General features: G+C 37.8%; 1 protein-coding gene and 1 pseudogene across 4 annotated transcripts in view; both read left to right on the forward strand.

Annotated features, from left to right (window-relative positions):
* The first annotated feature begins 1,609 nt into the window (after positions 1 to 1,609).
* On the forward strand, positions 1,610 to 14,219 carry LOC127410479 (eEF1A lysine and N-terminal methyltransferase-like; annotated as a pseudogene).
* Positions 14,220 to 16,941: 2,722 nt separating this feature from the next.
* Positions 16,942 to 26,306, forward strand: part of LOC127410379 (dynamin-3-like) — a 73,773-nt gene continuing 64,408 nt past the window's right edge. For all 4 annotated transcript variants that reach the window (XR_007892115.1, XR_007892116.1, XM_051645614.1 and 1 more), the window contains exons 1-2: positions 16,942 to 17,280; positions 17,741 to 17,945. Coding sequence is in view for 2 of the 4 variants with exons in the window: in XM_051645614.1 (XP_051501574.1) it covers positions 17,785 to 17,945 (161 nt within the window). In the remaining 2 variants the exon portion in view is untranslated. The remainder of the gene's footprint in view (positions 17,281 to 17,740; positions 17,946 to 26,306) is intronic.

Raw genomic sequence — 26,306 nt, forward strand, 5'->3', positions numbered from 1 at the left:
ACTTGTCCAATCACATTAGAGGACTGGAACTAACTGTTGTATATATGTAAACAAACTTCATCAGAGCACTATTAAGGGTGGACTCAGTAACTTTTTTTGTTTATGTCATCTTGGTCTTACAGTGATAATAGTGGCTTGGATGCAGCTTCATTCAAAATCAATAGATTTCAGTTTCAAATACCATTGTAGAAATTTAGTATTCACAGTCAGCCATGATTGCTTTAATCAATGAGCCATAGTGTCAAATAACATGACGGTTACTGAGATTAAGCATTCGGCTAGTCATGTGATGCTAACATGGCAGCCCACTTGTGTGGACTCTCTCCATGTAGAATAAAACAGCTTTTATAAGGTTACTGATATGACTGGATTCCTTATCTCATGTCATTGGTCATTAGGGGCCAAGCACCGAAGATTAGTAGCCCCTATTGCCCCATTGTATCCGTTAGTATTATTATTATTATTCCTCCCAATGGGAGTCTATGGCAGCCCATAGAACCGTTTGTAGGAAAATGATGAAATTTGGCGCACTGATAGGAATGGTTATGAAAAGTCCCCATAGCAAATTTGAGACCTCTAGGACAAACTCCATGGTGCCATCACCAGTTCAAAAATTCACTTTTCTTTTGCACATATCTTTTAAACTGTTTGTCCTAGAGACACCATTCTTTTTTGCCTGATTACTCTCCTCTTGATGATTCAAATGGACCCCTTACATTAAAACTCAGTCCATTACAGCGGCCGCCATCTTGGATTATGATGTTTATAGTTTAAAAGTTTCACATCCTTTAAACTCTGTCTGATTTGCCCAAACAATGTCTTGAAATATTCTCCATACCAAGCCACACAGAAATGATAAACAGAATTTTGATTTTCACCTTTGTTTAAAAGTTATGGCATCGCAAAGTTAACAAGGTCAATGTGAAAATGTATTTGAGACTGTATCTCAGTAATGCTTTATCCTATCAAAACGATCTGATGGTGTGCTTCATCAGGACCATGATCTGAGGGTACATGCAAAGTTTGGAGACAATGCCACCTATGGGTCAAAAGATGTAAAATACAATGGCTATTTTTGCCTGTAACTTTTGAACCATATTTCCTAAAATCATGAGGTTGGTTTTTCACATATCAGCCATACTGACTATGCACCATATTTAATGTGATTAAAAAGTTATATATCTTTTAAAAGCATTGTCAGATTTAAAAGAAAATTGGAATGCATCATCTACATCATGTTCTGAGTATACCTGATCACTTTTGAGACAGTGCCACCTATAGTTCAAAAGATAATCCACACTTGTGTTCTGACTCTAAACTCAGCATGTCTCTTTGCCATGGCTGATATGTGTCAACATGTGAGTTCAAGCCAGGAAAGAATTATTAAAATGTTTTTTTTATTTTTTTATTCTGTGCACCTCTGAGTAACATGTTGAGCTTGATACTACGTAGGCTGTACTATATCGAATAATTCCTGGTTGAATTCAAAACCACTTAGCGTTAAAACCAATATATTCTTGGCTATCATTTTGTGCTCTTAGCTTGGAATGTGTCTTTGGTATTGTTGAGATATGTCAACTGAGTGGCCCAGTGGTTAAATCATTGGGTAATGGCTCATAAGGTTGTGAGTGTGAGTCCAGCAAAGTGCACTTTTAAAAATTGTGCTTCTGTTGACCTCTGAGTCTTCCTGTTGTTCTTACTACTACTGCAGGCTGGACTACATTGCATAATTCCTGCTTGAATTCAAATCCACTTGACTGTAAGTGTAAAGCAGTCATTTTCTACTCGTTGCTTGGACAGTATTTTTGGCATTGCTCAGCTGAATGGCCTAGTGGTTAAATCATTAGAATAATGTTTAAAAGGTTGTGAGTTTGAGTCCAGCAAAAAAAATATATTTTAAATTTTTACTACTGTTGACCTCTGAGTCTTCATGCTATGCTTACAACAATGTAGGCTGTACTTCACTGCATAATTCCTCCTTCAATATTCCATATTCAGTTTGATTAAAAAGTTATATATTTTTTTAAAAGAATTTTCAGATTTACATTTCAGTTGCCTATTATATCGCTTCAGAAAACATTTAACCACTGAAGTCATATCGATTGTACATCATGACATGAGGATAACTGAGCAGTTTTGAGACAGTGCCACCTATAGTTCAAAAGATAATCCACACTTATTTGCTGAGTCTAACCTTGCCATGTCTCTTTACCATCAGCCTGACTTGTAAACTGTCTCTTTGGTGACTGTCAATGTTGTGGCTCTGTGGTGCAGTGGACAGTGCAGTGTAAAGTCATAGATTCAAATGTTGTGTGTGTTTGCACTTTATGTCATATGTGATCTTTGGGTTGTAGACAATGCTTGCCATTTCAGTGCTTGGCCCTGTAATTGCTGCTTGCAGCTATATTTATTTAATACATGTTTCAAAATTATAATTAATTTCTTTAGGAGTAAAACATTTTTAATGAGGAAAAAATACAGAGTTCACATTTAAATAAATAAAATAAAAAAATGAAATTTGCTTATGAAAAAGAAAAGATGAACATCTTGCAGATTCTTCAAGGGAGTATGTAAACTAAATCTACTGACATGCCTAGCTGCACTAGGTTCTGAGACAGTAACACTTTATATTACTGATCACATTTTAAGCAATGCCTTAAAACCTAGTGAGCTAAAGTGTTGGGGGTAACGCGATAAAAGTAACGCATGTTACGTAATCAGATTACTTTTTTCGAGTAACGTGTAAAGCAATATTTTATTTTATTTAATATCGGAGTTAATTTTTAAATAAAGTAACGCGTTGCTTTTGTACACATCTACTGTCCCTGTATTGCGCAAAATCAGGAGTAAAAGTGTGCAAACTTCAGGGAGGAGACGTAGTGCATGATTGGCATTGTATTTCTATAGAGTGTGAGGCCAGAGACTGTTAGCAGAGAGAGAGACGAGTCACTTATATTTAAATGAATGGGAGAAATTGGAACACCCAACCAAGAAGCTCTAGCACCCAACAGTCAATGGATGTAGAAAGGAAGTCCCGCCTTGCAGTTAGAAGAGCCAATCACCTTTTAGATACAGACATCGCCAGTCAATCAACTTGCTAACACGCATGCGCATTTTGTGTTTTAGAGTAATATGAGGTCAACATTCGGTTGAGTGAAACGTGGTTGATTCATGTGTTAATACACACTGCATTAAAAAAATCAGTAAACGCGTTTAGGCAGAGGGAATATAAGACTAGTCTTCCACTGGATACGACATGATACACAGGGTGAATAACTCGCTCAATTCACTGACTTATGCAGCTGAACTGCTCCGTGTTACAGCTCCCAGTAACTGGGAAAAGGGGATGAGAAAAGCTGACTCTGGATCAGTGGCTCTGAGCAACGTTCTACATCGATTGTGTATGCAGAGAAAATAAAAATATTCCACATTTTTGTTTTATAATAAACATGTAGTTTGATTAATGAAACAAACCGTTTTATGACATTTTGATAGCATTAAAAACTATTCCATTCAAGTTGTATCAAAATTTGCCTTTGAAGTTGTAAGTGATCAACCAGTGGCATCTATACGCACCGTGGATCAACTCAAAACAAGCCTGCACTGAGATGACTTAAGTGAAAAATATTCATTTATTCATCAGACTTATTCCTTAAACATGTTTGGCTGGCATTCCCCACTGAATTTTATCCTGACTTTTGAAAAACATCTTAAGTTGACTCTGGCATTGATGATGGGCACCACATATGATGACATATATATGATGCAGGTTCAAGTGTTGGACTTTGCTGCTTCAGGTAAGACAGTGGCTATTCTTCATTATTCATATTGGCTGCTATGTTGATGGAAAAACAAATCATGCATATTCATGTTATTGATTCTTTATTATAAATATGACATGAAGACCTACATTTTAAATGTCTTTGTTTAGTATGTTGTTTTGATATGAGTGTTGTACAGTAGCTAGCATGACCTGTAATGTCTCTTGTATGCAATGCATGGCTTATTTGTATGGAATGCATAGCATAGCAGAAGAGAAAGTGGCTGTGAGAAAAAAAGTAACGCAAAGTAACGCTTTACTTTCCATAAAAATAACCTTTTAATTAAGTTACTTTTTTAAGGACTAACGCAACATTCTAAAAGGTTCATTTTTAAAAGTTATGTTATCCAACACTGAGACCTGTTTTTTTTGTTTTTGTTTTTTTTACCTATTTTTAGGCATTAACATTTAGACTGCCGCTGGGTACATTTAGGCATTATCATGGGTACATTTAGGCAGCACACTAGGTTCTGAGCCAGTAATATTTTATATTTCTTTATACATTTTTTATTTAATTTTTTTCTCCAAAATGTATAATTTATATGACTTTGTTTCTTTGCATTTTTGGTCGAGCACTTTTTTTTTTCTTTTCTTTTCAATTGTAGGTTGTGCCTTAAAACCTAGTGAGCTGCCAACCTAGACAACATTATTGGGCATCATGGGTGCATTCCTAGAATGCTGTCTAGGTAGGTAGCTCACTAGGTTCTTCTGAGCCAGTAACACTATATAATACTGACACATTTACTGTAGGGTGTCTCAAAACCTAGTGAGTTGCCTACTGTACCTAGACAGCATTCTTGGGCAGCATCATGGGTGAATTCCTAGAATGATTTCTAGGAAGACTGCTCACTAGCAGGGCTTGACATTAACACCTGCCTACCCACCAAATGCAGGTAGATCACAGCAGTGGTGGGTAACTCTGTCATTCTTACTAGCCACTTTGGCTGGTGACTATTTTAGGGGTTTCCCCTGCATTGAGAATTCTATGAATGTCAGGCTGCTGCTGAAGCAAATTTTATTGTATTCATCTCACGTTCAAAGTAATTAGTTATTGTAATCGAATTACTTTTAGGCACAAAAGTAGGGTAACCCATTACATTTTGAATTACTGTAATCAGATTACAGAAAAGTAATTACTTTTAAGTACATTACTTGGGTTGCAAATATTTCCAAAAAAGATATTATTTAGGTGTAATACAATAAAAATGTGAATTCATATTTTCATATGTACGTCTGTTTGCATTTCTGTGATAGCTGAAGGGTGTGCGAAAATGAACAAGGAGAAAATAGATATTATTTAGTGTTTTAGAAAGTAACTTAAAAGTAAAGTAATTAGTAATGTGATTACTTTTCCAATGAAGTAAAGTACCTCTAGTCAGAGCAGGAAACTAAAGAAAAGCATGTAACAAGAGAATGATATGCCAAATAACTTGAGGCAGTAAAAGCTGTTTATGCCCCATGGTCAAGTTAATTTCTGACTGGTCAGAAATCTTTTGGGTTGTGCCCAGTCAGAAAGGTTAAAACCTCATGACACTGAAGGAACCATTGAGTCTATGCTAAACACAAAGTCTACATTGAGTCTATGTTTTCTTTTGAGCTGTTAGCATTTTCATCCAGTCTTTGTTTTCTGAAAAGTCTTTCGTGATAGTAGTTTATTTCGCCACAAATGCCTTTGGCCCTTGAAGGCACTGCAGCAACTTGCCTATGAATGAAACCTGGCTCATTCATCTCTTGACTCGTCATTCCCGATTGGCTTCTCTGACCCCTCACGTCATCTTTGGCTCCCAAACCGCAGACGCAATGAAGGAAACATCCCATCAACTGACCAAGTAACCAAGTCAGTATTTCCATGTCTCGCTAAACTCGTGTATTAGATAAAAATCTATTATAAAATAGATAAAACTATAAATAAAATGCTATTGCGGGCTAATACGAAGGTGATACTGATAGATTGATGGTTCGTTCTGTCATGGTTTGCTAAATTTCATACATTGCCATAACTCAATATCCTGCATTTCCAATATTCCAAATTTTGTTTTCTTTACCGTTCTCTTTGTGTGCTTGTTTGTGTGTGTGTGTGCGCGCTAGATTAGTTTATGTATTAGGTTTGAACAGTTTAATAGTCTCATTTGTATTCAAAGAGAAGTGTCTTGTACTTCATGCTCATAAGTTTAATGTCTTAAACTGTCTGATCCTGTTACTTGCTTATAAACAGTGTTTACGCTAAATTTAGGACTACCATCAGTTAAACAACATTGACATCAGCGAGACAGTGGTGTCTCAGATGAACCAGCGGAACACAGAGTGTCGTCCTGACCTGACCTTCCAGCAGGTGGATGCCACTCAGACAGCCTTTGAGATTGGGAGCTTTCAGGCAGCTTTTGATAAGGCCACACTTGATGCCATGGCTTCAGAGGAGGAGGGTGCTTTGGCAGGCAGGATGCTGGCAGGATTTTTGCCGTGGGGGGCCAGTATTGTGTATAACATTAGCCCAGGAACACATCATAAAGTTGGCCATGGAACATTTTGCCCAGGGCTGGGCTGTACGAATCCACTGCTTCAGTAGACAACAGAACGAGGACTCTGATTCCTCTTTCGACCTCCTTGTTTTCGTTCTTCTGTGCACTAAATTCCACCAAGCACCTCCGTTTGCAGTGCTTGATGTGCCAGGGGGAGAATGGAGCTCCTACTAAGCTTGCATCAATATCTGAACTCTTGTCTGCTGTGAAGGAGAGGCAGGCCTACAATCTTATGCTTCATAAACTGAGAGGTGGAACAGATGCAAGCAGCACGCCTTCCCTCACTCTGTGCAATGCAGCCACCGGCTGTCCGCGATACACTCTGACAGTGCAGGACAGTCCACCTTCTGCCAAGCTGCCATGCACTAATTACTTTGCCATATTTATTGGTGAGTGCCTCATTCTTCTGCCTATTTACACTATTTAAATCATTGTGATGATCACCGCATGAGCCAAGTAATATTTACTTGTTACTGTATGTTGTTTACAGCAATAGTTCACCCAAAAATGAACCTGCTTGAACACAAAAGGAGATATTTTGAAGTCTGATGTTACAGTGACCATACAGCATACCAGTGACCAGTGCATGTCAAACTCCAAAAAGGATATAAAAAAGCACCATAAAAGTAGTCCAAAAGGCTTATGTGCTACCATGAGAACAAAATATTTTCTGTATCATTGACATAAAGCCTGGTATGATGTGTTGTCACGTGACATATTTGAATATACACGAATAAGACACGAATAAGAGCTATGGTCGAGGGCAAGATTATCAGTAATTAACGTAACATAAATTTGTAAAAATGTGTGGTCTGAGGCAAGTTGCAAAACACAGTTAAAGGGATAGTTCCCCTATATAATTAAAATTCTCTCATCATTTACTCACCCTCACGTCATCTCAGATGTACTGTATATGACTTTCTTTCTTCTGCAGAACACAAACAAAGATTTTTAGAAGGGTATCTCAGCTCTGTAGGTCCATACAATGCAAGTGAATGGTGACTAAAACTTTAAAGCTCCAAAAAGCACAAAGACGGCATAAAATTAATCCATGAGACTCCAGTGGTTTAATCCATGTCTTTTGAAGCGATTTTTGGGTGAGAACTGACCAAAATATAACCTCTTTTTCACAGTAAATCTTGACATCTGTAGTCTCTTTGGCGATCATGATTTCAAGCTCGATTACCCTTCCTAGCACCATATAGCGCTCTGCGCATGTGTCAAGCACTAGGAAGTGTAATCGAGCTTGAAATCATGATCGTGCCTAGAGACTGCAATGGAAAAGTGAAAAAGGAGTTAAGTTTTTTTCATGCGCAGTAAGGGGATTTTACAAAAGACCTCATTTCAGTGTGGACGAGCAATGGAAAAGGTTTGAATACGGCAGTGTGGATGCAGAGCGTTTCGAAAACGCCGTTTTCAAATTTATCCGAATTTATGTGGACGTAGCCTAAGGATAAGAGAAGTATTTTAACATCGAGAAAATTGCTCACATGCATGAAGGCAAACAAAGTTACGTTATTGTGTAACCTTAAAGTATACTTATTGTGCCTCATTCATGAAACACAAGCAGAACCAATTTTAGTGTAAATCATTTGTAAAGCCGTTCTGACATAATTCTCGGATTCATGAAAGTTTTCGTATTTTTTTTAAAAACGTTAGTTGGTACGAACTAAGGGGCCGTTTACACGACAACGTTTTCAACTAAAAACGGAAAACTTTTTATGTGTTTTGGCTGTTCGTTTACACGACAACGGCGTTTTGGGGCCTGAAAATGCAAACTTTTGAAAACGGTTTCAAAGTGCAAATTTTTTAAAATGATGCCGTTATCGTCTCTGTGTAAACACACAAAAACGTGAATTTGTGAAAACGATGATGTCATGTGCACGCGTATTACGTGTTCAGTCTATAGGCATGCCCGCGAGTACTTCAAAACAACGTGCGAGACATTCAAAACTACAATGGCGGACTACAAGACTGTGTTTGTGCTGCTCAAGTTTGAGTTTATTGACGCTTCTCCAGCAAAGTGTAGATTTACTGCATCACTACTACGACCAGCGATCGCCATCTTCATTGTTTGTATTCAACACTCTGTGGAAGAATGCTTATGTGCGCAGGCGTGTAGTGTTTCTTTACAAAGTGACATCGCCAACTACTGGCCTGGCATGCATAATACAGCGTTTTTAGTCGTTTTCGCGGATCCGTTTGAACGGGGATCGGTTTGACAACATTGTCATCTGTACGCGAAACGTTTCAAAAACGCAAAGGAAAAACTTTTCAGTTTTTAGTACATCGTTGTCATGTAAACGTACTCTCAGTTTACACCTGCTCCCGACCACGTGTACATTTTGCGTAAGACGTCCAAATCTGTTGTGTTCTCTCAGGCAAACTGTCATGGCTACTTTTTGATAGAAGAAAAATGTAATAAGTAATGAAAAAAAGAACTAATAATTTAATTAGTGAAATTAACTTTAAATAACATAAATTAGAAAAAAGAAATTAAGCTTTTTTTTCTTTTTAAACCATATCCTATACTTATTTAGAAACTTTTCTTTTCTGCTTGAATTTATTTTTCCAAAGTATAATTTTCCCCCCAACTCTGCTTATTATTTTTCCAGCAGAAGTGCTTGATTTTTCTTGAAAAAATGTATGCCCTCTAATGTGACTGATTGGACAGTTTTTTTATTTTTTACTTGATATAAGCTCTATAATTTAGGTCTCATAATCTAGTATAGGCATCGGTAAATCGCATTCAGTTGATAACGTATGGTCAGGGTTGGGAGGGTTACTTTTGAAATGTATTCCACTACAGATTACAGAATACATGCTGTAAAATGTAATTTGTAACGTATTCCGTTAGATTACTCAAGGTCAGTAACGTATTCTAAATACTTTGGATTACTTCTTCAGCACTGGTAGATTTTTTTCACTTGTTTTGACTATAAAAACTCTGCCAGTACAGTAAGACAAAATACACATGTTAAAAATACATTCTCTGAAAAACCTAAATATCTTATGCAGTGTTGTTTCTAAAACAAGATTAATCAAATTGATCTTGTTTTAAGGATTTTTAGATATTTTTACAGGAAAACAATTAAAAAATTATCAAGAATAAGATTTTTGCCCTAATATCAAAGGTCTTACTAGAAAAAAAGAAATTATGATCCAACGTGAATTTTCTTGATAAAAAAATATGATCATGCCTGGTAACGTGCATGTAAAATGGCTAGAAATAGCATTTTAGCTTAGCGTAAAGCTGACAATTTACACAAGGTTTATTTCTATTTCTTCTGCTCCAAACTTACTTCAAACTTACTTCTCTGTCTGCTCGTATGAATGTAACACATCATGAGAAAGTGTTTCACCGCTGTTCAAATGCACTTTGGATCGCATCATTTATTTGTATAAATGTTTTCCATCTGAAAGGACTAAATATTAAATGAAACAAATGACAATAAAATGCAAAGTAATCTCTTCAGTAATCAAAATACTTTTTGAATGTAACTGTATTCTAATTACCAATGATTTAAATTGTAACTGTAGTGGAATACAGTTACTTATATTTTGTATTTTAAATATGTAATCCCGTTACATGTATTCCGTTACGCCCCAACCCTGCGTGCGGTCAATGCTAATGCTGTTAAACCCATAAATAAACACATCGTGGGCAGGTGCGTACACAATACAAGGGGGAAAAAATTGAAAAAGCCCGCACATTGTTGTATAGCTTGCAAATCTGTAATTTTTTACAGCGTTTTGGTCAAAGATCTTCTTTAGGCATTCTATTAATTTCTCTGAAGACTCTTCCAGTTGCAAGTCTATCACTGTTACAATCATGATTTACCAGAGCTGTTTCACGAATGATACTGGTGATGTGTTCCAAACTGATTTTACAATGTGAATGCACTTCATTCATAAAAACAATTTAATTACATATCCACATTGATTAACAGCATTTACAAGCGAGTCTGGTGCCTTCCTTATATGGTGTGTTCATGGGTGTGGATTATGATAATTGTGAATGAACGTGCCAATGCCCTCTCTTTGCGAATGTTTGGAATTCACTAATATATACACGTTTTACTAACAAATCTGGGGAGTATGAAGTGTTTGTGAATCCGGCGGAATGTTTTCGGGAAGGTCCATTTTATGCGCAAATTACTCTGAATTTACCCATATATTTACGAAAGTTTCATGAATGAGGCCCATCGTGTTTATAATGAACGATTTTGTGTGTACAGTTCTCAAAACTTTTTTATACAATCAAAAATGTCTAAACTCTTCACTTTATAGGTGCTGTAAGGGATTTTTTCATGGAAAGGTATGGGAAAAATTGTCCTACTCCCTGAAAGATATTAATGAAATAAATGTTGTAATGTATTTATTGTGACAGCTCTAGATTCTGTAAACAACAAATAAAAATCTGTCCGCGGGCCATGGTCAATGAGGCTTTCTGCCTGTCAATCATTTTGCGTGTTCTCATAGTAGAGCCTTAATGCTATTTCTTATGCCATGTTGCTCATAACAGTTGTCAGTTGAGGGCTCTATTTTGCTGCTGTTGTTTTAGACAACCATCCCAAAAGCTCACTTGGTATATTTGGAGTGTGGGGTTTTTGGAAAGAGGGGGCGTGGCTAATCCAGCAGCTCAGTTTGTGAACATTCTAGAACAGCTAAATCGCTTACAGCTCCTTTAAATGCCGTCCATACTAATGAACAAGTATGTGAGTTCTTCTCAGCAATGATGTGCACAGTCCAAACAAAAGTCTATTCTTCACATTTTACAAGTCTGTCTCTTTTAATTGTAACTAGTAGGTCTTCTAACAGATCACCCAGTGTCCGTGTTACTGGTGGGGCTGGGTGGCGGGTGCCTGCCTCAATTTATGCATGACTTCCTGCCTTGTGCATGGGTAAAGGTGGTGGAACTGGACCCAACTGTGCTGGAGGTGACTCAGATCTGGTTTGGCTAAAGGTTACACTGGGAGGTGGACTATAGCACATCAAAACATTGGAGAAAGAGGGTGAGAGAACATCTAGACTTTTACCTGACTGTTGCTTTGCTGAGCAGTTTCACTCTTAAGCAAAAAAGAAACATGCGATAAATGGTAGCTCCGTCTAAATGATCCTAAACTTTTCTGTACTTTTCTTGTTATAGGTGGGCATTCTTTTGATGTCCTCATGTTTGACATTGACAGCAAAGACACTACACTGGGTATGAGCTGCCCTCCACCAGCCTTTGCTGAAACATCACTTCTACAAGAAATGTACAACTTGCTAACCCCTCTAGGTAAGGGATACTTTATTGTTATAAAATTGGTTTTGATACTTCTGTTCACATTGAAATTTCTGATGTTGAGATATTTCGTAAAGTAGACATTTATGTCTCAGTATAAATTGTCTTTGGTCATTACACTATTTTATTTTTCCATGATCACCCTTTCTTTCTCCTCCTCTCCCTCTGTGCCCTCACAGGAAGATTTATGCTGAACCTAGTGTGTCGTTACTCAGCTCTCAGTGGTAGAAGTCGGTGCTTGAACATGTTCAAGCCGTGTTCCCATGTGTGTTCTCTCGGGGAATTGAGGGTGAAGTCAATGAGGTGCTGTTGTGTTGCAGAAGTGCAGGGGAGGGTCTCCATCATTCTTCCATCATGCCGACATCGTCTCTTTACTAATGTTTGGAATTCACTAATATATACACGTTTTACTAACAAATCTGAGGAGTATGAAGCGTTTGTGAATCCGGCAGAATGTTTTCAGGAAGGTCCATTTTAATGCGCAAATTACTCCGAATTTACCCATTTACCTCTTCACTTTATAGGTGCTGTAAGGGATTTTTTTCATGGAAAGTTATAAAAAAAAGATATTTGCCATACGGTAGCTTTGTAAGCCAGATGACAAATCAGTTAATCAAGTCATTATGCAGCTCTCAAATCAAATATGGCACAGGTTGGACACTAGTAACATCAAACGTCATTGGTTCTTGTGTGTCTTGTGACCAAACATCAAGATGTCAAACATATTCGATTTGAGAGCTGCAAGAGCTGACAGAATTTTTATTTTGGTGAACTGTTCCTTTAAGTCAGGGGAGGGGAACGTCTGGTTTTAGGGCTGTATAAGGAGACAGTTTTAACCGGCTCGTGAGGCCATTTGAGAATTAATTTAATAAGCATAAAAAAAGGCCTTTATTCCGTAAACTATATATAATTTTTTTAAATGATTAAAAAGAATTTTAGGGGCCTGAGTAGCTCAGCAAGTAAAGACGCTGACTACCACACCTGGAGTCGCAAGTTCGAATACAGGGCGTGCTGAGTGACTCCAGTCAGGCTTCCTAAGCAACCAGTTGGCCCGGTTGCTAGGGTGGGTAGAGTCACATTGGGTTAACCTCCTCGTGGTCACTATAATGTGGTTCTCGCTCTCGGTGGGGTTCGTGGTGAGTTGTGTGTGGATGCCGCGGAGAATAGCATGAGCCTCCACACGCGCTAGGTCTCCACAGTAACGCGCTCAACAAGCCACGTGATGAGGTGCGGATTGACGTCTCAGACGCGGAGGCAACTGAGATTCGTCCGCCGCCATCTGGATTGATGCGAGTCACTACACCACCACGGGGACATAGAGCGCATTGGGAATTGAGCATTCCAAATTGGGGAGAAAATCCAAAAAAAAATTATAATAACAACGCAAAATACGGTATAATGGAAAGTCACTGCAAAAAAAGCATGTTGAAACCAAGCTGCCAAAACGACTCGTCCTCTATTTCCTACACATTGTGAAGTCACACTTAGGTAGACATTTGCATCTGACCACCTCCACAACAACACATCAACACCTTCTTTACCTTTAATCACTTCCGTAGCCCGCCTAGTAGCGGTGAGCAGTGAGATAGCAGAAAGAGAGAGCGGGTCAGTCAAGAGCAGTGAGACAATCATAACAGTGCGTGTTTACTGTCAAGTCTTAAAGGAGAAGCAGCACCAAAACAGAGCGTTTCTGACAGAGGGTCAGAATGAGGGTGGAAAATTATAATGTTTTTCAAATATATCTGTTTTTTGTGAAAAAAAAAAACTACTGATATTGTAAGGGAACCTCACGGCACATATTAAAATAATAATAAAAAAGGCATGTCATGACCCCTTTAAGAAATGAACCCAGGTTGGTTATCATGGTGATCAACATGTCAAACATGACATGTCAGTAAAGTTTAACATTTATTAACATTCTTTTGACCTTCTCTTTAAGCTCTTTGGAAGAAAACACAACAAAATACTTTGTTGAATGTTCAAAACTGTTATGTTAATGTAATGTATAAATACTATGACACAACCATTTCGGTATCATTGTTATGATTGTCATGATGTCAATCTGAAGGGAAAGACCAACATCAAAAGATTTCATTTAAAGACCCATATTATAATTAATAGAACATGCAAACATTTTGCACTTACTAAATAGGAAAAATAAATGGTAATATCGGGATGAAACTTCACATTGGGTTAATAGCAATAAGACACTGCCTGGATTTTATCTTGCTGGATTGTCTCATATAAACAGTCTCCACATTGTCAGAGACGAGGACTGGGATTGGTTCAGAAATGTTGCTGCTGTGTCAAAGTCAGATCACACATATGTTTGCGAAGTGTCAATGCCCCTAAATATTAACTTTAATACTGGGGCAGTGGTGGCTCAGTGGTTAAGGCTCTGGGTTATTGATCAGAAGGTTGGGGGTTCAAGCCCCAGCCCTGCCAAGATGCCACTGTTGGGCCCTTGAGCAAGGCCCTTGACCCTATCTGCTCCAGGGGCACCATAACATGGCTGACTCTGCACTCTGACCCCAGCTTAGCTGGGATATGTGAAGAAAAAAAAAAAAAAAGAATTTCACTGTATATGTGCAAATGTGTGATAAATAAATATAATTATTAATTAATTAATTATATTGGGACACTGTCTTCATTTTCAGCAAAGAGGAAGTGTATAAAATGAACATAAATACACAGTGTGATGACATTGCTCTAAATGTTTATTAACTTTTCTATTCCTTCTGAGATTGCATTATTAAAGGAATATTCCAGGTTCAGTACAAGTTAGCTAAATTGACAGCATTTGTGGCATAATGTTTATTACCACAACAAAATCATTTCGACTTGTCCCTCCTTAAAAAAATAAAACTGAATAAATCAAGGTTACAATGAAGCACTTACAATAGAAGTGAATGGGGCCAATTTTTGAGGGTTTAATGGCAGAAATGTGAAGCTTATAATTTTATAAAAGCACTTACATTAATTCATCTGTTAAAACTCATGTATTATTTGAAGTTCATTAAATGGTCATTTTTACAGTCAATTACATACAATTTACAATTAAAACTATCTAAAACCCACAGGCCGGCCCTGTCTATAAACCATAGTTAAGGTATGTGTACTAATGTTAAAACTTCTCAATTTCCTATGGAGAGCAAGACGTTGCCTTGCCTTTTACAGTATGTGTGTATATATATACACACACACACACACACACACACACACACACACACACACATATATATATATATATATATATATATATATATATATATATATATATATATATATATATATATACATATATACACACACATATATATATATATATATATATATATATATATATATATATACAGTTGTGCTCAAAAGTTTGCATACCCTTGGAGAATTGGTAATATATGTACCATTTTTAAAGAAAAAATGAGTGAGCAGGCAAAACACATTTCTTTTATTTCTTATGGGATTCATATTCAACTGTAGGTTATAACAGAATTGCACAATCATAAAACAAAACATGGCAACAAAGAAAAAAATGAAATGACCCCTGTTCAAAAGTCTGCATACCCTTAGTTCTTAATACTGTGTATTGCCCCCTTTAGCATCAATGACAGCGTGCAGTCTTTTGTAATAGTTGTCTATGAGGCCCCAAATTCTTGCAGGTGGTATAGCTGTCCATTCGTCTTGGCAAAATGCCTCCAGGTCATGCAAAGTCTTTGGTCGTCTTGCATGAACTGCACGTTTGAGATCTCCCCAGAGTGGCTTGATGATATTAAGATCAGGAGACTGTGATGGCCACTCCAGAACCTTCACCTTTTTCTGCTGTAACCACTGGAGGGTCAACTTGGCCTTATGCTTAGGGTCATTGTCATGCTGGAAAGTCCAAGAGCTTCCCATGCACAGCTTTCATGCAGAAGAATGCAAATTGTCTGCCAGTATTTTCTGATAACATGCTGCATTCATCTTGCCATCAATTTTCACAAGATTCCCCGTTTCTTTAGAGCTCACACACCCCCAAAACATCAGTGAGCCACCATCATGCTTCACAGTGGGGATGGTATTCTTTTTACTATAGGCCTTGTTGACCCCTCTCCAAACATAGCACTTATGGTTGTGACCATAAAGCTCTATTTTGGTCTCGTCACTCCAAATTACAGTGTGCCAGAAGCTGTGAGGCATGTCAAGGTGTTGTCGGGCATATTGTAACCGGGGTTTTTTGTGGCATTGGCGCAGTAAAGGCTTCTTTCTGGCAACTCGACCATGCAGCTCATTTTTGTTCAAGTATCGTCATATTGTGCTCCTTGAAACAACCACACCGTCTTTTTCCAGAGCAGCCTGTATTTCTCCTGAGGTTACCTGTGGGTTTTTCTTTGTATCCCGAACAATTCTTCTGGCAGTTGTGGCTGAAATCTTTCTTGGTCTACCTGACCTTGGCTTGGTATCAAGAGATCCCCAAATTTTTCACTTCTTAATAAGTGATTGAACAGTACTGACTGGCATTTTCAAGGCTTTGGATATCTTTTTATATCCTTTTCCATCTTTATAAAGTTCCATTACCTTGTTACGCAGGTCTTTTGACAGTTCTTTTCTGCTCCCCATGGCTCAGTATCTAGCCTGCTCAGTGCATACACTTGAGAACTAACAAACTCATTGACTATTTATACACAGACACTAATTGCAATTTAAAAAGCCACAGGTGTGGGAAATTAACCTTTAATTGCCAGTTAAACCTGTGTGTGTCACCTTGTGTGTCTGTAACAAGGCCAAACATTCAAGGGTGTGTAAACTTTTGATCAGGGCCATTTGGGTGATTTCTGTTACCATTATGATTTTAAAAGGAGCCAAACAACTATGTGATAATAAATGGCTTCATATGATCACTATCCTTAAATAAAAGACAGTCTTTTTTGCATGATCAGTCATATTTTCAAAATGTATGCCAAAATTTCACAGTTTCTGCCAGGGTATGCAAATTTTTGAGCACACATGTATATGTGTTATATATATATATATATATACGTTTAAAGTAACAGTTTAAGCTTTGCTAGATATGTTTTTTTTTATTTATTAAATGTACTGTTTTAAATAGACAAATTCGCTCTAATATTATACAGCAGCAAACTATGTGGTAACCCTGTAGTCAGTTATTTTTACTGGATGAGTGTACTGTACAGTCCTGAGCTGAAATGAGGGCGGATGCACCCTTCCCCTACGTCACTTTTTGCGTTTCTTTGTATTTTGATGCGATTCACTGATATTTTCTTTATCGTACCTCATGCTTACGTGTGTATTAAGTAACTAGCAAAGGCTATGGATTCGCATAATTTTAAATAGCATTAAATCTGAACCGTCAAACCCCCGAGGAGTGGCGTCTTTCACGCGCAAGCGTACTCATCGTTTAACGGGAACGGACAGTCGGCTGTCAGTGCTCGAATACAAGTTGAGTCCGGTACAGCCAAACGAGTGAGGAAAACAGTAGACTTCCAACGAAGATAGTTTATATTGTGTCTCCACTTGCTGTCTTTTATCGTTGCTTTCGTTTTGGCGAGTAGAGAAAGAACAGTAGCGCTTTAAATTTCAGTCAGACAGCGTCGTTATATTCAAGAGACTTTTGAATCGCTCCGTCTGACAGGACCAAACGCTCAGAATAACTTCAGGTAATTCACATGCTGGTAGGATACAACATTTACTGCTTAGTTAGTCCAATATGTACACTTTGAAAATAAAAATTCTATACAAGTTTGTTTTATTGATATAAACAGTCAATTGGCCGAAACAAAAATAAGAAATATATATATATATATATCTGTCATCATTTACTCACCCTCATGTTGTTTTAAACCACTATAACTTTCTTTATTCTGTGGCGCACAAAAGTTGGTGAGCTTCAGTCACCATTGACTTTTACTGAATGGGAAAAAAGGCAAGGAAAAATGATTAGTGACTGAGACCTTCACCTGCCTATATCTTTTGTGTTCAAAGGTGCAATATGATAAATTCCAGTAAAACGATCTACTAAACCGTTATTCAGTTAGCAGGTTGTTTACTAGTGCTTTTAAGTTTTAACGCTAAATTTGCAACGTTCTCTCTCATATATATATATATTATAAAACAAAGGAAAAGTGTTTGTTTGCGCGCCGCATCCTCGGGGCTCTGTGACCATGGGCAACCGGGGGATGGAGGACCTCATCCCGCTGGTGAACCGCCTGCAGGATGCTTTCAGCGCCATCGGACAGAGCTGCAACCTGGACCTGCCACAAATCACGGTGGTCGGGGGTCAGAGCGCAGGCAAAAGCTCTGTTCTAGAAAATTTCGTGGGCAGGTATGTCACCATCACTGTCAGCTGTACTAACTGTACAGTACTGTCCAGAATGTTACATATTGTCAACTAATCATTTCAGATTCAACACAGATCAACATACAGAATCAGGCTTGACTAAGATGTTAATGTCATATTTGGGGGTGGACCGGGTTATTCAATGGCCAATGCCGATATCGATACCTGGAGAGCTAGGTGGCTAATATAATGCATAATTTATTGACAGCAAATGACACAGAAGGGCATTTTATACAAAAGGACAAAACAGGGCTAAAGGGGCAATTTATGTTTCCCCATCAATATTCATTACAATTTTGTTTATGTTTTCCAGTGTACTCTTTGTGTAAAAGCAAATTTTTCTTAAGGTGTGCCTTTAGCCCAGTTGCACCCTATTTACTTGAAAAGCACCAAATATTAAATACTTAAATAGTTTATTTTATTAACATTGACAAGGGAGACAAACATCTGCTTGTCGGCTGAGCAGAAGCAGTGATGGGCCGATGCCGATCATCTCAAAATGGCCAAATATTGGCTGATTACTCAGCTTGACCGATATCAGTCTACAGTCACAATGTCACTTTTCTGCAGAGGCAGTGTGTACTGTATAGCCACAGCAGGTGCAGATGGTCATGCTCTCATCTGTAGTCGGGAGCAGTCACTACCTCTTCTTCCATCTGTCTAATGGCCTGCCAAGTCCATGTCCGTGTGCCATGCAGAACGAGAAGATTGACTCCATTTTTTTCCAGACTATTCAGATCATGAGAACAAGCTATGGTTCCTGTTTAAAACTATATGATTAGTCGAACGTGTTTGGTGACAGTTTGGCTGCTGGTGATCTAATATTAGGGAAAATCAGAACATACTGTATTTAAAGGAATAGTTCACCTTGAAAATGAAAATGTTGTCATTATATAATCGCCCTCATGTCGTTCCAAACCCATATGATGTTATCTTTTGAGTGGAAGGCAAAAACAGAATTTTGAATCATCTTTACGCAGCTCTGTTCCATACAGTTCATAGTGACCTCAGGCTGTCAAGGACTCACAAAAAGCACTACAAGCACTATACACTCACCGAGCACTTTATAAGGAACACCTGTACACCTGATTAGATTATCTAATCAGCCAAACATGTGGCCGCAGTGCAATGCATAAAATTATGCAGATACAGGTCAGGAGCTTCAGTTAATGTTCACATCAATCATCAGAAAGGGGAAAAAATGTGATCTGAGTCATTTCAACCGTGGCATGATTGTTGGTGACAGATGGGCTGGTTTGAGTATTTCTGTAACTGCTGATCTCCTGGGATTTTCACACACAACAGTCTCTAGAATTTACTCAGAATGGTGCCAAAAACAAACAACAGCCAGTGTGCCGCAGTTCTGCAGACGGAAATGCCTTGTTGATGAGAGAGGTCAACGGAGGTTCGAGTTGACAGAAAGGCTATGGTAACTCAGATAACCACTCTGTACAATTGCAGTGAGCAGAATAACATCTCAGAATGCACAACAGTTCGACGGGCTACAACAGCAGAAGACCACGTTGGGCACTTTATTAGGACCATAGTGTTCCTAATAAAGTGCACAGAGAGTGTATGTTATATGGAATTGAGCTGTTATTAATGACATTCCCTTTCCTGGATGCTTTGGGCCTTATTAATAACATGTAACAAATATTTCAATATTTTAACAGTCACCTTTTATTATCTTCCGTTGTCCTTGCATGCTGGTTTCCGCATGGAAAGGCTGAGCCTGTCCAACAGGAAGCTGGTGTGTGTAACAAGGAAGCTTGTTAGTGAAAGCCATTGTTTGCCGTGCTCAGTGCTCATCAGTTTGGTGAGCTGAAGTTAAGTGGTTCTCGCCTGCTTGAGATGACTGTGTCTGAACAGCGGCTGCATGCTTATCTGTGAGGGAGGAGTGTTCGTCCTCAAGCTTTCTGGCCATCAACCTCAAAGCTCAGTTTGTGTGCAAACTGCAAAGCAAGTTCATGGAGATCCAGTAAATTCTGAATGACTCTCTTGTATACCACAGGATAGCTAACTATATAGAACAAGCTATAAACACTTTTTAAACGTATTCCCATCTCCATCTTTGCAATGCTGCAATATGTTTACAAATATTCCCATTGTAAGAATATGAATGAGATTGTTCTAAATTATCACCAAATCAGATAAGTATTACAGGCAAACATTCTCATCTTAACTTGATTTTGAGGCTGGTAGCTGACTCTAAAAGAAGAGTAAGTGTAGTGCTGGACTTGCATAACCCGGGACAATGAATTCTTAACTAGAAAATCTGGCGAATCAGATCAGGAAACGAGGGCAAGCTTGAACCAGCACTGTAAACTGGGTAAAGGGATAGTTAACCCAAAAATGAAGTTTTTGAGTCACCCTCGTGTCATTTTAAACATGTACTGTATGATGTTAGTTTTTTTTACTGTGGAACACAAAAGGAGTTAACTAACAGAATGTTCTGGCTGGTCGTTCCCATACAACAGAAGTGGATGGTAACCATGGATGTCGAGCTACAAAAAAGGCAAAAATTACCATTAAATTAAACCCTACGATTTGTGCACTAAATTCCAGTTCTTCAAAAGCCCTGCAATAGCTTTATGTGTGGATAACTAAACAAAATTTAAGTTGTTATTCACTGAAAATCTTACCTTCCCCCAGCTTTCGAATGTCATTTGTATCTGCTTATTTCAGAGCACCATATAGCAGATTAAGTAGCTCCTGCTTCTACGATTCAAAGGGTTACTACACCCAAAAATGACTATTCCCAGAGTACTAATGAGCTATTTCTAAGTGTACTTCCCTGAAGATTAGCCTACATTTTCATGACAAACTGTCCTTTGGCTAATGTTTTGTGCTTGTAGCATAGTATGGATCAGCGTTGGGGAAGCTACTCAAAAATTTTGCTAGCTAACTACCAAATACTCAACAGAAAAATTTGTGAAGCTCGGCTGAAAGCTAAACTTAAGAAAAAGTAGCAAGTTACACCACAAGCTACACGCCAAAAGTAGTTTGCTACATTTAAGCAATTTACGGTCAGACAAAGCATCTAAAAGACTTATTCACATTACGTTTATCAAAGTCATGGTACAGCATAGTACAGTATAGTGCAATACAGTATACAAGTATACAGTATGGTGCGCTATAAAATGTATGTGCATGTATAAAACAAACCTGTTCATATTGAGACATGCGTCAACATGCAAAATCACTGTTTATTACATTTTATTTTTCATATTTATACCACTACCACTACAAACCCATACCCATTTAAACATAATTTTATTTGCACATTCCTGTATAAAAACTCTATGTACATCTATTTGATGTGTTTTCGTATAGGGTAGGCTAATAAGAAGGCTTGGGATTGATGCCTTTCACGCATCGATAATCGATTTTCCTGATGATTATCGATATACTGTATATAGATTTTTTTTTTCATATAGAAATTGGGCTGCTCGTTGCACAATAGTCTTTGTCTCTTCAGACATGTTTCTCAACACAACTTTGATAAACTGTGAGCGGCAGGGTAAATTAAAGGGGGTCATACACCAGACGCGTCTGGCGGATGACATGGTGCGTTCTAAAATTCAAAACAATTATTTATTTTCTACAAAGGTACACACACACTGCCAATGCTCAGCGTCAAAATTCTGAAGTGCCATGAAGCGCAAGTCGAATAGTTTTCCATTAAATTCGACCCAAATCATTATCAGAGGACATAGATTATTTAGTAAAACTGGATGATATATTGTGTATAAGTATCTTTCATAGAGCCTACACAATGTATTTTCAGTTACAGATATGTCTTTCTGTGGTTTGACATCTTGAATGAAAGACCTATTGATGGCTACATACAGAGAAATTGCATAATAAACATTGTGCAGTTACAGCAGTTTCACTAACCTGCAAAGCAAACTCATCAACATCACTTCGTTCATTCTTACAAAGCCTTTGAAAGTTACAAAGTTACAAAAAATCTTTGTAACTTTAGACTGCCATCTGCACCGCTTTAGCTCGTCCTGTGTGTTTGTTTGTTTGTGTGTGTGTGTGTGTGTGTGTGTGTGTGTGTGTGTGTGATTGTGACCGTGACCGGCTTCAGTAAATGGTATATCGCCCTCTTGTGGTCTCCTTGTGGACTGTTAAACAGAGGCCAACTGAGTGAATTGGAAAGCACTCCAATTGGAATTCTAATTGAAATGTCGGCAAATTATTGATATATTAGTATATTGATGGTAACAAGATTGTGCTAATAATGGAGATGCACACCTGTACAGTGTGTGTATGTGTGTGTCCACACGCACAAGCGCGACAGCACAAAAACACTCAAAGGAGTTTATGAAAGCACACTGTGGGGAAATTGAATATGCAAATGCACATTCTGTTGGTATTTGCCTTACCAACAAGTCTACATTCCCAAAAGTAATGAAGCGATCGTGCTCTTAAATATCAGTGCATTACAGTTTTTCTCAATCGCTTTGGCTAATTTTTTGAAACAGTCTTAACATTCTCTAAACTGTAAGTGCAATTGTCACAGCTGTTTCATGGGACATCACAACTCTGTTGCATGTATGCAAAATGAAGTAACTCATCCAAATTTTTTTTTATAATTGAATGATTTTTATAATTGAATATGCATTTTGTATGTGATGGCTCACACGATGAAAGAATGTTTAGAAGCTGTGAAGAGTATGACAATTTCACTGAAATTCAACTCATCAGTTTTGATCAGCAAGCCATGTGCATTTAGTTATTGTGCAAATCGTAGACAATTGTACTTACTCTTTTGCACACATGTGCCGAAACACGTGCAATTTGCTTAAATGAATAAGAAATTCAAATCTGGTGTGAACAAAAATCTAATTGTTCAGAGATTTGAACTTATTGTTTAAAAAAAAAAAATCTCTCTCTCTCTCTCTCTCTCTCTCTCTCTCTCTCTCTCTCTCTCTCTCTCTCTCTCTCTCTCTCTATATATATATATATATATATATATATATATATATATATATTATATATATATATATATTAATTCTCATTTGAGAATTGAGCCAAAGCGATTGAGTTTTTTCATGCATATTCAGAGGCTGTAAGGCCATTTAGTTTGAGCCACCAACACATATCACGGTAAAATATCCCCACCTACTGTTCGAGCCGAGCCGCACTCTAAATCAGCAGTTTCAAGTCCAATTCAACCCGCCAATACATCAGCCGTTCGCGGTTTCGTGCAAACGGGCAAATTCGCGCTTTTCATCTGAAGCTGGACCAATGAGTTATACTGACACAGATAAACTCTATTTTTCCCCACTCACAACAATATTGACAATATGGACGATGGACAGATACAAGGAAAACTTAGAACAGGAAGGTATACTTTTGTGCTTTGTTGTGTATTCATAAGTACATTATTAGCACTCTGTGTGGTAAATATATGCTTTTGTTAGGCAAAAGACAGTTTATATATATAGGCCTATATACTGTACAGTATATACTGTATATATTAGTATATAGATAGAAAGATAGATATTCCAAAGTCTAATAAAAATATTATATATATATAAGGCTACTGTATATAAAATTTGTTCGATTTCAGTTTTCAGCCCGGTGTCTCCAGAATGTTCGGTTTTGGCCCCAAAATGTTTCATTTCGGTGCATCATTACTAATTTTAATATATCGATGCCTCAAAAATATATCGATAAAATAACGTGCCGATCAGTTATCGATATGTCGATATTTTATGACACCCCTACTAATAAGTGTTTTGATAGTCTTTTGGTGGTAAAATGTCTTTACCTGCAGTAGCCGTTCACAAGCTGCACACGTTCATCACTAGCAGACGAAATGACCCATTTGCAGGTTTGGTTTCCATTGATTGTAGATTAGTTCAGATTAAATCATTTAGATTGAATCACGAACCGTTTCAGACTGTTTTGCTATCACAGGTGACCAATTCATTGCAAAGAACCGACCGGGTACACGGCATGATGTAGTGGTGTAGCCTTTGCTACCTAAACAATAAAATAGCTTCGCTACTGAAAAGCTACTTGATTTAAAAACATGCGAAGCTACCACCTCGCTGCTGAGAAATGTAGTTAAGCTAATAGCTTAATAACACTGCCCATCACTGGTATGGATAGTATGTAAACAGAGACGCAGGGCTTGTTTCTCCCCTCACATGGCCTGACCAGGTTCTGTTTTTGTTCATTGTATTTTTAATTTTTTTCTGCCATTGACACACAAGTGCCAGCTTTACAGGTCACATACAAAGGTTGTGCTACAAATGTCTGATGGACTGAATTGTGAAATTTCCATCATGGTCTATTTTTATCCATCGTATTATTTTACATTTCTCTGATACATAGTAAATTTGATGTTGTCTTGATTTAGTCGACATTTTCAGTTATAAATGACAATGCGTCAACGAGTCTGATGAAACAGGTGTTCTATTAAATGGGTCATGAAGTGCTTTTTTTTTTTTTTTTTTTTTATACATTTATTATCTTCCCTGAGGTCCAATGATAATGTTATAAAAGTATTTTTTTATTTTATTTTTTTTGCACCAAAACAGTCACAATTTAGTAATGTATGATCATTTTGCACCCTGTTTTTGGCCCTCTGTCTGAAACGCTCGGTTTTGGCCTAAGCGCCTCCTTAAAACTTCAACGTAAATACCCACTGTTCTGATTGGCTAACATCATGCAGCCCCTCAAATTCAGCAAACTCAATTTGAAGAGAATGAACCTAGACATTATAAAACAAAATTGCAGGGTTTACACATAACGCACATCCAACACATTGCATCTGAATACAGTATATTAATCTATTTGTCTCAAGCACAACTGTTTACTCTCAGCACCATAAACTGTCAAACAGTCATGACATTTGAAATATTTATGAATGAAATGGTTTACTTACATTTTTGAAGGGTTTTTAACTGTCCCATCCTTCAATAAATGTGCTTTTGCAAAGCTTGAATTATATTATGACTGTTCACAAGAAATCCATGCTGACATGAGCCAAAAATATTTAACACATCATAGTTCAAAGAATGGTGAAATGAAGCACACACATACTGTAGGCCTACTGAGGTGCACATCGCAGGAAACACACCGAAACGGTCAAAGACATCCATCGTCCATTGTCAAAGTATGTTCACATACACCAACAATTAAAAATAGCACATGGGAGAAAGGACGCGTCCATGACGTGTTTGTGCTCAAAACAATAAGAGGCAGCAGCTGAATGAAAGAGAATTGCTTCTCCCTTTCAGAGTTGTAACTTGACACCGCGTCTTTTTAAAGCGGCGAGATACATGACAATGGTCAAAGAGTCTGTGTAGTTCATGTTCATATACAAAATAATTCAAAAGAGTCCAGATGGGCCCCCTTAGGTGTTATGTTGGGAATAGTTAGCCACGGAAGGCCTGCTCTCTTGAGTTGAACTGAGCGCCAGTGGGCAGGGCCAAGGGTGCGATGACGCATGTTGTGGGATGTATAAATACAAATGAGCAATGTGTCGTGACGTCACTAACAGACAGATTTCAAAACGATACGTTTCAGCAAAGTGGCAACTATAAATGCTCTTTTTATACTGGAGAGGAAGTTTTGAGTTCTGAAATGTACAGTATGTTTTTATAATACAGTTACCTCTTATATGTCTAAATATCAAGGAAAATTAGATTCTCCATTTCATGACACCTTTAAATAATTAGCAGAGTGTACTTACGTTATTGATTTTCTGGATGAGAGTGGCAGAGCATGTCTGGCGATCTCTCACGCACACACATACAGCGCGCGCAGAGAGCGAGCGGGCAGGCGAGAGAGAGAGAGAGTAGTTTGAAAGAGTGCGCACTCTGTCACTCTCAGCCAGAATAGTTACATAAGGACACGTAAATGTGCAAACTGATTCAGAGTATCAAATACACAGATTGAATGGTAGTCCTAACTGTAGAGAGCACATCAATATGAAGACAAAGCCAAATCCAACACATTTTAAGCCAATATTGAAATCCCGGCCGGATGCTTTTTTCAGGTCCGAAAAAGAGGACATATCCACGAGAAAGAGGACGTATTGTCACCCTACGTTATGTGATTTATTGCAGCCATATTAACCTGATTTCTCACTGTAGTTTTGAACACTGTATATGAAAGCGCTAAAGTTTTTTAAAAAAAAGATTTGTTTTCTTTTAATGCAGATAAGTGTGGAATAAAGTGGAATTCAGGGGTCTCTTTTATGCACCAGTATGAACTTCTGTGTTGCAGTCATATGATGGCCTACTTAGAGCTGATATAGAACAGGAAGTAATGAGTACACGTATCCATAGCAATGAGTTATATATGAATGGCGGAGAGCACTGC

Source organism: Myxocyprinus asiaticus, chromosome 19 (genome assembly GCF_019703515.2).
Source record: "Myxocyprinus asiaticus isolate MX2 ecotype Aquarium Trade chromosome 19, UBuf_Myxa_2, whole genome shotgun sequence".
In the NCBI taxonomy this organism is placed as follows: Eukaryota; Metazoa; Chordata; class Actinopteri; order Cypriniformes; family Catostomidae; genus Myxocyprinus; species Myxocyprinus asiaticus.